Source organism: Cervus canadensis, chromosome 30 (genome assembly GCF_019320065.1).
Source record: "Cervus canadensis isolate Bull #8, Minnesota chromosome 30, ASM1932006v1, whole genome shotgun sequence".
NCBI lineage: Eukaryota > Metazoa > Chordata > Mammalia > Artiodactyla > Cervidae > Cervus > Cervus canadensis.
In genome coordinates this window covers 35,809,215-35,822,386 of record NC_057415.1, presented here as the reverse complement: position 1 = coordinate 35,822,386, position 13,172 = coordinate 35,809,215, and the positions used below count along the sequence as shown (strand labels likewise).

The window sequence follows — 13,172 nt, the reverse complement described above, 5'->3', positions numbered from 1 at the left end:
AATATTGTAAAGTAATTAGCCTCCAACTAATAAAAATAAATGAAAAAAAAAATACTTATGCCAGGGTCTACCCTCTGCTCCCCATCCCCAACCAGGATTCTAATTTATCTGGAATTAAGCCCCAGGGTGTTTCTACATTTTAAAAATATCTCAGATGAATCTCACTTAAAGCCAGAGTTGAGAACCTTCAATATTACCACTTAGGAGTATTTCTTTACAAATAAGGTTTAAAAGTCTGTTTCACCCACCATCACATATTATGGGTTAGGGCACCTCCCCCTCCCACAACAACTTCTAGCCACCCCTTCACCAGGAAATAAAAAACTGGGCAGAATCTTTGCTGGTTTCTATTCCTTTTGTTTCAGGTGGCTTCTAGAAGCATCGAAAGATGGCACTAATTGAGAACATTTTAACCTAATTTGGCTTCTCCAAAGAGAACTTGGTTGTCCCAAATAAAGGAACTGAGAGTGCTCCCAAAGGTGAGAGATTTTTCAGTACTCAAATATAAAATATGCCTTTTCCTGGAGGATAGATTGGGAAGAGAATGCCACTTTATTTTGTCACCTATCATTAACAACAACCATTTCTTGAATGTTTACTTTACCTAGGCACCATGTTAAATGTTTTCCTGATCCCATTTAAGCCTAAAACTATAATTTAAAATTAAATAATAATAATTATTGCCGTTTTAAAACCGAGATGCAAAGTGCATTTGCCTAAGGTTATCACCCAGCTGGGTATGAGACAGAACCTGGACCCAGGTCTTCTGCATCCAGCGCTCTACTGCCCCCTTCTGCCCAGCCATCCTCAAGAAGCTTTCACAAGAGATACCAAGACTTCCATTGCCAGGGCCCCAAAGGACAGCATGGCGTTGCGGACCACTAGAGGGATGATCAGCAGACACCCCTCCCCCTCCCTGCACTGACCATCGGCCCAAAACCCTCTGGCCCAAACATTCCCTGGTTCCCAGGCTCTGTGACATCATAGACAGCCCCATCTCTGCTCTGCCAGCTGCAGGTGAGTGAGGCTCAAAAAGTTAGATCTGAGAGCAGGAGAGGTATTTTTTTCTCTATTTAAAGGGACATCATCTCCATCACGCCTTTTCACTTTACTCCAGGAAGCAGAGGCCATCTCTCTTACCATGATCCCACTGCTTCTCTCTCTGGGTCCCAATCTCCCCACCTGTGTTGAATGACCGCCCCCCGCCCCCCCAACCAGGGCTCCTCCAGCACCAGAAGTCTTCCTTATCACACAGAAGTGTGACCTTATCAATCTTTCCTATTGTGGTCAAAGTGTCCAGGGTCACTGGAGACCTGAAGTTCACAGTCACAGCAGGGGAGGCGGGGGGAATCCCTGTGGGCCCTTTTCTTTAGCTCCTGCTTCCATCTAGAGGAGGGCAGTGGAAGTGCAAGAAACACCACACCCAGCCCACCCTAGCCAAATCAAGCCCACATCTTCATCAGCATCAGCTTTTACACTTACTGAGCCTTTCCAATGTGCCAGACAGCTGTGCTAAGCACCTCCATCACTAATCCTCAAGACCACATTTAAAGGTAGATACTATTATCATTCCCACTTTACAGATATGAAAATAGGAGAGTTAAATTATTCTACATTTCATAGCTAATAAGTAGTGAGTCTTTAGGAATTATACCCCCAAATATGTGCTTGGAATTGCTACACTGCACTCCCTAAGATCCTCTCCATTTCTGAAGAGGGTTCATAAGTTCAAGACTCTTGGAAACAAACACTTAGAGGAGAAAGTGGTTCTACTTGTCTCCTCAGTGAACTGCTGGGGAGTAAAAATATGAAAATCATCAGTGCTAGATTCAGATAAACTTATACTTGAAAATTTCTGCTGAGCTGCTACTACAGAAAGATCCTCAAGACACTGAGTATGTATAAGCTGCTTCAGCAGAAGAGATTTCCATTTTGTTCCATTCAATGTGTGGAACAAAATCTGAATTTAGTTACACAAGGGAGACCTATGCTTTGATGACAAAATCTCTGAGCAAAGCTAATGGCTGGTGTTTTAAGGGTTTGTGAAGGCGCTGAGTTCATGTTCAGGTGGTATTTCAGAGGCAGGAGTGCCTAGGGATGGCAGACCATCAGCCGTGAAGGTGTAACTACCATCTGTTACTTTCAGGAGAGCGGTCATTGAGATAAAAGTTCATTAACAGATTGAAGGGTTTAAACAGGTCCTGGTGATTATCTGTTACCAAGGTTACAGAGCAATTGGTCTTCACTTATAAGTGTAGGAACTCCCCCCTTTGGCCCTCCCTAAACCAAAATTGCAGGAGATACTCTTGGGGATTGTACAGATCTTCACCACTGTTGTTGACTTTCCTTGAAGACACAGTTCAAGTTTTCCACTTACAGGGATCTGGTGTTCAATTTGAGCATCAACCAGCCTGATATCTTCTTGTTTCTGTCCTTAAATTATCTGCAGAACCATATGTTGGGCCAGTTGGGGCATAGAAGTATTCAACTCTCTGGACAAGAGCCAATGGATGACTGTAAGACAATCCAAACCTGTGAGCTATGGATTTTCAATTTGTTGTTTGTGCCCTAGGGTGTGAGCTGTTTTTGTACTATGTCAGTAAACGTGAAGGAAAATGAGCGCTTTGTGTTGTCCACCTCCTTTGGAGGGCTCACTGTCCTCAAAAGTCTAGGGTATTGATAACCCCATAAAGACTTTTTTTCCTTTCCAACACTGTGTAAGTCCACGGAGGGTACCGGGGAACTGGACACTTGGAAAGGTCCATATAGTCATCAAAAAAAAAAAAAAACCCAGTCACAGCATTGAAGACTCTGACTTTCCTACAAGAAATAAACCATGTCAACAGTCAAGCAGTATCATTGTCTACCTTCATCAATTTTCTTTGCAAGTTTAGAGGAAGAACAGGCAGGTGTTGAGTGCTAAGGCTGCTTAGAATGGCATAAATAGACAAGTCTGGACATTTGACCTTTGGCCATAATGGAACATGAGTTCTTCTAATGGTCTTTCTGCTCAAAGTATATGCAAGTATCTTCATCCATAAGATCCATAGTCTCTAAGAACAGAGGGAATTTTTGTCCTGTTTTTATTTCAGAAACCAACTGTTTTATCTAGGAGGTCTTAAGTCATTTTGATTTCTAGTTAATATTTTAGGACTATTTGAAAATAACTTGGAGATCAAAGTTGACATTTCTCATTCCAATTTATTGTGTCTAAGTTACATTTCAGGTCTAAGTCCTTTGCAAGAAGAGAAGTTCCCCTTAAGTTGTTGGTTTACCCCAGAATGTCCTGAAGTTTATTCAGTCTCCTATTGATTCATCTTGGTTTTGTTTGCAGTTCTGAATCTTTGTCCAATCTACCTTTCCCTTAAGAGAAAGGTTTTTTTTTAATAGCTTCTGAAATAATTTTATGTGGTATATTTTCTGTTTCTAAACTTCTCAAGCCCTTGATTCTTTTTGGAATTATGCATGTGTGCTAAGTTGCTTCAGTTGTGTCCAACTCTTTGTGACCTCATGAACTGTAGCCCACCAGGTTCCTCTGTCCTTGGGAGTCTCCACGCAAGAATACTGGAGTGGATAGCCATTTTCCTTCTCCAGGGGATCTTCCTGACCCAGTGATTGAACCTGCATTTATGTCTCCTGCTTTGGCAGGCGAGTTTTCTACCACTAGTACCACTTGGGAAGCCCCAGGAATTATGCATAGAGAGGTTGTTTAAATCTGATCTTTTCCATCCTGCTGCTTTTTAATATTTTCCCCCATGTTGAAGGTTAAAAATTAAGTGAACTAATCGATAGAAGTGTGATAATTCAGGGCAATAAGTAACTGAATAACAGAACCCTGAATTGGACTGTAACTTTCTGTTCTGAAATTTGGCATGATTCTAAATATTTCTCCTCAACTCAGCTCTCACCAGATTTTAAACTCAACCTCTATGGACCCACTGTCTTGTACAGGAGTTTTAGAGGAATATTGTGCAATGTTGATTGTTCGTTTCTATAGAAATGCCCTATAAAGAAAGTTTACGTAGGCAGTTAGGGAAAGGAACAAGAGAAGTTTAAGTCGGTAATAAAGATAAACCTGGGCTCCCCTGGTGTCTCAGACAGTAAAGAATCTGCCCAAACTGCAGAAGACCTGGGTTCGATCCCTGGGTCAGGAAGATCCCCTGGAGGAAGGCATGGCAACCCACTCGTCTTCTTGCCTGGAGAATTCCATGGAAAGAGGAGCCTGGCAGGCAACAGTCCATGGGATTGCAAAGGGTCGGACACGACTGAATGATTAATACATGCACAAAGCTAATGCTTTGTGGAGGAAGAGTGAGAGATGAAATGAAGTAAGTTTCAGGTTTGAGAAGGAGTAAGATCTTTTTTTTTTCTTCTTTCTGGGGTCAGAGTATATCAATCAAAGAAGGCTTCTATTGAGTGTTGAGTTTTGGTCTTCTCTCTCTTCTACTGTGCCTCTTGAATCTATATTTTTGACACTGAAAGTTTGCCATAATGGACATTGTCATTTTAAGTCATCTAGCAAAATTTTTGTCACTAAGATAAACACATCGGAGCACACTGAATGACAGTACATATACAAAGCAAGGATTTTTCTGGAAAGAGGCAGCAATTTAATTTAGATGAGACCATGAGACACAGGAAAGAATACACTGTGCTCTGCTTAGTCGCTCGGTCACGTCTGACTCTCTGCAGCCCCACAGACTGTGGCCCGCCAGGCTCCTCTGTCCATGGGGATTTTCAAGGTAAGAATACTAGAGTCTGTTGCCATGCCCTCCTCCAGGGGATCTTCCCAACCCAGGGATCGAACCCAGGTCTCTCCAATTGCACACGAATTCTTTACCATCTAAGCCACCAGGGAAGTCCAAGAATACTGAAGTGGGTAGCCTATCCCTTCTCCAGGGGATCTTCCCAACCCAGGAATCAAATCAGGGTCTCCTGCATTTCAGGCAGATTCTTCACCAGCTGAGCTACCAGGGAAGCCCAAAGAATACACTACAGTCAGTCAAAAGTTTATACTTTGCATGGTGTCTTGAATTTCTTGGCCAAGGAGAACCTAAGAGAATTCATATGATCTATGCCCTGGAAATCACTAACTCCAGAATATAGGGTGAGAAAAGTGACCATTCATTGCTTTAACAAGATAGACATATGCTTATGAAGGTTTGGAGACACCCAAGGCAAAACTGTAGCAATTCCCTTCCTACAAACTGACCACCAGTCTAATAGACCTCCAACCATTAGATCCCAGGGCTGCCTGGTGGTGGAGGCTGGCTAGACTTAAAGCCTTCATTCCCTCCTATGAAGCACTGCCTTCTACACTCACATACATGAGGCAATCTAGAACAGAGAAAAACCCCATGAAGCAAGAGTTTATATAAGTAGATGAAGAGAATTGAAACTACAGCAAGCAGCAGAAGAATCTGTGTATTAATGGCAAGCATATTTGCTAAATGATGCATCTCCAAAACAAAAGATCTGATTGCCTCATATTAACTTCCATTTGTTTATAAATCCTAAGAAAATAAAACAAATTCATAAAAGAGCCAGTGAAATGTGTCACAGCTCAAATTAGGATAGAAAACTCGCTTGGCGGCAGATCCAAAAGTCTATCAGAGATTGAGGCTAAATGGGCCCAGAAAGTACCCTTCTTGATCCAAGGATCCCACATAGTAGAAACATCTGAATGTGTTTAGTCTGTTGAGGGTATCTAGCCACAGTATATAAAGGATGCTATCAACATATTGAATAGCTTATGTGCAGGAAGTTAAAGATTTTTGTATTAATTATTAAGAATCAGTTGTGGCTCAGCTGGTAGAGAATCTACCTGCAATTCAGGAGACCTGGGTTCGATCCCTGGGTTGGGAAGATCCCCTAGAGAATGAGAAGGCTACCCACTCCAGTATTTTGGCCTGAAGAATTCCTTGGACTGTATAGTCCATGGGGTCACAAAGAGTCGGACACAACTGAGCAACTTTCACTTTCACTTTACTAATAGAAAGCTATTGCCGTAATTCAGGGTGGCTTGTTTGGTATCACAAGGGAGAAAGTGAGACAGAAATGCCTACGGGTGAGACAACTCATCTACTGAATGGAGTATTGTGAGGGACATCTAATCAATACCATGAGAAGAATTTTCTACAAGGGGGTTTTACCACTGAGAGGAAAAGGAGAACAGGAAGCATTCAGAAACCTGGAAAAGTTGGTACACAATGAAAGAACTTTGGGATGAAAACAAGGCCTTTTTCTGGACTGTCCAAACTAGGAAGATGCTTGAAATGATCATGCAAAACCTAACTTCCTCTTATTACTGGTGAGGAGCCTGAGACAAAGAGAGAAGCAGGGACTTACTCAAAGCCACACAACAAGTTGGTAAGAGTGTCCTTCATCACCACGTTCTCCTGCGACCTGGACCGGCAGGATAGTTTTGGAGCCCACGAGCTACATGAAGGGGATGACCATTGACTGGGCACTTTGAGTACCCAGAACCACAGAGGTCACTTTATATATGTTTAAACCTTTACACTTGCAAAGCAGGCACTGCTATTCCCATTTTCCACAGGATAAAAGTGAGGCTCGAGAAAGTTAAGGAACCTATGCCTAGAAACAGAATAGAATACAGGTCTCCAAACATGTTTATGTGCATTTCTGCATGGTCCAGCATTTTGCTATAGTGAGGTCCTACCTGGAGCATGAGAACAGGTATAGGACTGGCACTTGTCACCCACAGTCTTATGTTTATTTAGGAAAACAGCCCTGCCCAAGGAACTGGGCTCAAATTCAACATCAGCTGATTCAATAAGGCACCCTGCAAGCAAAGCTGGAAGAAGAGGCTCCAACTCCTTTCCATGGGTAAGAAAATTTTGTATAAAACAGGGAAAATGACTTTAAGAGAAACACTAGGTTGAAGGGCTTGGGCCTGCTGCCTATGGGGGAGCTACAAAAGATCTGGGAAAGGAGAAGGCTATTATACTTTGCGGGAGGCTGAGCCTATATGACCCCCATCACAGTGAATTTCCAATGGGGCATCTGGAATTCAGGCCCTGGAACCCAAGGGCCCCCATTCCTTTTTCTTTGTATTAGCAGCCCACCAAAATCTGGCCTCGAAGATCTTCTCTTTATGCTGCAAATGCTGTGAGAAACCCGATGCTGCAGATGACTCCAAGATCCCCAATCAAACCCAAGAGCTTCAGCTGTCGAAGCATGGTAGGTACCAGGCAAGAATGCCCTGCCCAGCCTGGGGAGACCTCATATTGCTCATCCCCGTCCTGCTGAGATGCCCTCAGATTTCCTTCAGCTTTTGAGTGAATAATGCCAACCTAAAATGAGGTGAAGACTGAGTGGCTAAGTAACCAAACTGATAAACAGTAGCGCTTAAAATCTTGATGCTTACGGTGGATGCTTGGACTAGCAACATCAGCATACCTGGGAGTTTGTTAGAACTGAACTTTCAGACCCTACTCCAGACCTACCAAGTCAGAACTATTATTTTAATATGACCCACAGGGAAACCTGAATGTGTATCATAGTTTGAGAATCACTTGTCTAAAGACTATAAAGATAGTGCTGAAGAACCCTACCTCAGCCATAGGTAGATTCATGTTGATGTTTGGCAGAAACCAACAGAATATTGTAAAGCAATTATCCTTCCATCAAAAATAAATACATTTAATTTTTTAATAAAGTTTTATATAATTTTTATAACAGTTTGTTTGTTTTTTATAAACAAATAAACAAAAAGAGCCCTACCTTTGGGGCTGAGGCTAAATTCAATCAGCTCTGCTACAGAACTGGACAAGTCAATTACCCTCCCACTCCAAGCTTGTGTCCTTACCTGTAAAACAGGGATACTTATACTGTATTATTGCTTTTCAGAATCACTGGAAGGGTTAAGAGGGAATGTATAGAAGCAAAAAGCACAGGGCTTGCACAGAGTAGGAATTCAACAAAAGTCAAACAAATGGAAACTATAGTATAAGCTATTGGTCAGGAGAAGATAGGCTCTGCTGCTAAAACAAACATGCTTTTAAATCTCAATGGTTTACAAAACAAAAGTGTATTTCTTGCTTGTGCAAAGTCTGTTACATATTATTTTTCACCTTTAGCCAAGGCATCTGGAACACATGGTTTCCAAGACTACCAGATATAAGAGGGAAGAGAGAGAGAAGGCATCCTAGCCTTCAGTTTGTAATTATATCCTTCTTAATGATCCAGGGCAAAAGATCATAGTGGAGAAGACTGGGGGTCAAAATCAGCAATTTCAGACAAAAAAAAATATGCATTATTGTCAAGATCAGGCAAAGCTAGGACTAACACACAGTTGAGTGGTGAGTGGTGGCATGATCCCACTGGGAGACATGGCAGTTCAATGCCAGGAGAAAAATTCTCAGGGCATATTTTGCCAGAAATCCATACCTCAGTTCAGCTAGGAGCCTTTAAAACACTTCCCCTGGGAATATTGGATTGGCCAAAAAGTACATTCAGGGCTTTCCATGGATTTTATTCCATTGGATTTTGGCCAACCAAATAATTTCATGGTAAAAAAAACAAGAATCTTAAAAGTGTCAGCTCCTTTTTCCAAGATGATAATAAGTACTGAGCCCTATTAGATGTAAGGCACTGTCTAGGCACAGGGCCCCAGCTGTGATCAGGTAAGTCCCTTACTGTTTCAGAACTTAAACCACTAGAAAAGTGGTCTTATTTAACTCCCATAATAACTCTAAGAAGTGGATCTGATTATCCAGAATGAATGTATTATTTTGCACTTCTGAAAACGGAGGCAGAGAGAGGTGAAGCAGTTTGTTCAAGGTAGGCAGCTAGAAAAGAACAGAGCTGTTTATTACAGAACACTGCTTAGTCTGTTGACAAGACTGTGTTATACTTCTAAGAATCTAGGAGTATATCAAAACAAAGTTTTATATACAACGTTCATCACAGTGGTGTTTACGGTAGAGAAATTTGAAAATAGTCTAAACACCCAAAAATAGAATATTGGTTAAATAAATCCTGAGTTATCCACAGAATATTATGCAACCATTTTTTTAAGCTTAGTGACATAAGAAAACAGCTTATGATACATAGAAAGTAAAAGCCTGCATAACATATAGGATGTGATGGACTATGTAAAAACTGTTGTTGTTCAGTTATTAAGTTGTGTCTGACTCTGCCACCCCATGAACTGCAGCACACCAGGCTTCCCTGTCCTTCACCATCTCCCAGAGTTTGCTCAAACTCATGTCCATTGAGTTGGTGATGCCATCCAGCCATCTCATCCTCTGTTGTCCCCTTCTCCTCCTGCCCTCAAGCTTTCCCACTGTCAGGGTCTTTTCCAATGAGTCAGCTCTTTGCATTGGAGCTTCAGCTTCAGCATCAGTCCTTCCAATGACTATTCAGGGCTGATTTCCTTTAGAATTGACTGGTTTGATCTCCTTGCAGTCCAAGGGACTCTCAAAGAGTCTCCTCCAGCACCACAGTTTGAAAGCATCAATTCTTCAGTGCTCAGCCTCTGTAAAAACATCCATAGGCAAACCCTGGAACTGTGATCATATCTGAGGGGAGTGGTGTTTGAGGCATTTTTTTCCTACTTATATTCTTCAATATTTCCTAAGCTTTTGTATAATGTATATGACTTATAAAAGGGAAAAAGTAAACTTTATGCTTTTAAAGAAATACACATTTTGAATCCAATACCTGCTTATATGGGGGTGGAGAACTCAGAAGACTAGAGGATGCTGACTCAGGTACACCTCAGCCCATAACCACGGCCGCTGGTCCATGTGCACGCTCCAGAGCTAGCAAAACACTTTGGCCTCCGTGACCTCCTCTGAGCACCCCACATGACACGTGGAATTACCATTGCCAGGTGTGCAGAAGGATGAGCTCAACAGACAAAGTCTTGAGCACAGTGATGCAGCACCCTGCATGAGTCTGGGGAAAGCCACGCTCCCCTCAGAAAAGACAACTTCCTGTTTCAGCAGCAGTGAGTATGGTGAGTTTGAACCTGGGGCCCTAACGCTGACCGGGAACCTCTGGGGTAGGGAGCCTTGTCCTCATGTCCAAACCCCAGTTTGATACTGAGCTCAGTGGGATGACAGGAGTGGCGGGACTCCTCCCGTTAGGATGCTGCAGTCACATTCCAGAACACACCAGCCAGAGCACAGGGGTCAGACCTGCCTGTATGATCCTCCAAGCTGGGAATTACATGAGGAGCAGAAGCCCTGAGAGGAAAGAATCCATGTCCATGCTTTCCTTCTAAGTCCCGGTGGCACTGTCTTATATGTGTACAGTGTGTGAGTGTTCACTTAATGTCTGCTTCAGCCTCCAAACGGTAAGTTCCAGGAGGGCAGGGCCTACATGAGTGTTATTCCTCCAAACTCAACCACACACATGGCAGATCAACACACCAAAAAATGGTTGTGCATTCAGAGTCTCCAGGGAGAGGAGGATGCCTCTGAGTCCTGGACTGTAGCCATATCCAGGAAGAAGAAATGTGGCTCCATTGATGGGCACCGACGCTGTGCCCGGGTGACCTCACATAGCTCACAACCACCCCATCAGGCTGGCTGCTGAGAGGTAAAGGTCCTCCAGCCCAGTCACTTCAGAGGGATTCGCAACAGGGACTTCCCTGGCGGTCTAGTGGCTAAGATTCTGCACTTCCAATGCAGGGGACACAGGTTTGATCCCTGGTCAGGAAACTAAGATCCCACATGCCATGCACGTGCCACAGGGCACAGTCAAAACAACAAGGAAAAGGCTACCAACCCCTTCTCAGAGTAATGTATTTATATGCATTTAATAAAATACATAGAACTATAAAGGAAATCAATTACATATTATATATATAATGTAAGATAAATAAATTCCACATTTGAAACAAACAAACAAAATTCTCATAACAGCTAAACCCTCCTTGCAACCAAAATCTCAAAGTCTAATTTCTATAAAAAATCAAAGAGGTCCTGCTGTACTTGAATCGGGCATGAGTGTCTGGGTGCCCCACTAGCTCCCCTCCCCTCACCGGGCTCCATGGTGCATAGTTTAAAAACCCATCTCTGATTGTATAGAGGAGGCTTCAGTCTCTAGGGGGAAGGGGCTTTCCCAAAGTTCAGCAGCTACTGCTGCTGCTAAGTCACTTCAATTGTGTCCGACTCTGTGCGACCCCATAGACGGCAGCCCCCCAGGCTCCGCCGTCCCTGGGATTCTCCAGGCAAGAACAGTGGAGTTGGTAAGCTCAGCAGAGCGTGGTGGTAATGTCAGAACCAGGATGGGCCCAATTCTATTTTCTAGGCCACTGCATTTCACAAGACAAACTGCTGTCACTGAATGCTCCGATAAGGGTACCAACACGTCCCAGACCGAGGCGGAGGCGGGGGCGGGGGTGGGGCGGGGCGCACACGACTCACAGACTACTCCAGATTTGATACTGACCAGGGATGGAGGTGACCGGAACAGTCTATCCAGGCCCAAAGCAGAGGCTTCGCTCAGGGTTCTTCTTTCCTTCCTCCTTTCAGATGTAAATTCACAAGTTTCCAAGAGAGGGTTTCACAAGAGAAGGCTCAGCCGCTACTCCCAGGATCACTGGCCGTACCAACCATGCCTCATCGGGAGGCCCTGATCATTCTAGACGGCAGCCCCCTCGCAGGTCTTGGAGCCTGCGCAGCTGCGGAGAGTTCCCAGCAGGAAGAGGGCGGTGCAGCGGGACCATGAAGACTGATTCGGAAACTCCCTTCCAGGAGGAGATGATGTCTGAGCTGAGGCTGTGCTGCCAGCAAGAGTCACTTCAGACCCCAAAAAGCCACTGGGGCGGAGCTGCCTCCAAGTAAAGTCTTTGGTGACGTCACAGGACTGTGTACCTCTTTTCCCTCCGCCTTACCGGTACATTCAGTTTATAGAGGAGTTCATCCATGTTTCTTACGTGTTCTGTGCCTTTATTTCTTACATCTAGATCTTGTTCCGTTTCACATTTATCACTATATATATTAGGTATGGATCCGTATCTTTTTGGACATTTATTGGAAGACCATCTTTGGCCCAATTATTTGCGATGACTCCTTTATCCTCATGCACCAAAATTTCATATGTATTTCGGTTTCTTTCTGAAATTTCTATTTTATTCCACTGTAAGTTGGTCTGGTACCACCTTGTCTTATTCCTTATTTTTTATTTGAAAGATAATTGCTTTACAGAATTTTGTTTTCTGTCAAACCTCAACATCAATCAGCCTTAAGTATACATACATCCCCTCCTTTTTGAACCTCCCTCTCATCTCCCTCCCCACATTCCTCCATTTTTAAAAAATATAAACATTAGTATCTATTTGTATAGATCCATTTAAAAATATATTGATATTTTGGGGGAATTGTCTGGCAGTCCGGTGGTTAGGACTGTGCTTCCCAAGCAGGGGACACAAGTTTGATCCCTGGTTGGGGAACTAAGACCCCCACATGCTGTGCAGTGCAGCCAAAAAAAAAGAAAGAAATTGTTTTTTTATTGTGACTGTACTAAATTTTAAAATTAACCTAGGAAAAAAATATAAATTAACATAGGAAGAACTGACACCTCTATAATGTTGACTCCTCCCACCCACATACAAATGGCTTTTCATTTGTTCAAACCTACTTTTTATGTCTCTCAGGGCTATTTTTCAATGTTCTTCATATAAATTTTGCAAATTTCTTGTTAAATTGGTTACTGCCATGATAGCACAGAGGCCAAGACAGAAGGAGGGGAAGTAGCAGCAGCATTGCCACCCCAGTAGAGAAGGAACTAAAATGATACAACCCATTTGTAAAGCAATTTGAACCTTTAAAAACTCCACCTCTGATCACTTCATTTGCCAATTACTAGCGGTGTCACTTTAGCCAAGATGCCTAATAAATGTTGTGCCTCGGTTTCTTCACCTGTAAAATGGGTACAGGAATGGCATCTACCTGTGGCACAGCAAACTATTAGCCAGTTCTTCACCTTTCTTAGCCAAGTCTTCTTGGGTGAAGTGTCCTTTCCTCCCCCTTGACTTTGAACTTCATCATATGACCTGCTTTAACCAATGGAAACCTAGTAGATGGGATACCAATAGAGGCTTAGAAATGTGTTTTCACAGTGGGGCTTGCTGTCTCATGCCTCTAGAATCCCCCTGAGAAGAACATGCCCCAGCTACCTATTCCAAGGAAGGAGCT

General features: G+C 43.1%; 1 protein-coding gene across 1 annotated transcript; it reads left to right on the top strand.

Annotated features, from left to right (window-relative positions):
* Nucleotides 1-412: 412 nt before the first annotated feature.
* On the top strand, nt 413-11,826 carry TEX48 (testis expressed 48). The gene is made up of 7 exons (XM_043453275.1): nt 413-479; nt 2,450-2,516; nt 6,744-6,849; nt 7,081-7,203; nt 9,860-10,030; nt 10,284-10,324; nt 11,204-11,826. Exons 3-7 carry the CDS (start codon nt 6,846-6,848, stop codon nt 11,609-11,611), a joined length of 747 nt encoding a protein of 248 aa, XP_043309210.1. The 5' UTR covers nt 413-479; nt 2,450-2,516; nt 6,744-6,845; the 3' UTR covers nt 11,612-11,826.
* Nucleotides 11,827-13,172: the final 1,346 nt, after the last annotated feature.

Coding starts and splice junctions, on each gene's coding strand:
- TEX48 (XM_043453275.1), top strand. Junction 7,204..9,859: donor GCTTCAGCTGTCGAAGCATG/GTAGGTACCAGG, acceptor TACCATTGCCAG/GTGTGCAGAAGGATGAGCTC. Junction 10,031..10,283: donor GCTGACCGGGAACCTCTGGG/GTAGGGAGCCTT, acceptor ATATGTGTACAG/TGTGTGAGTGTTCACTTAAT.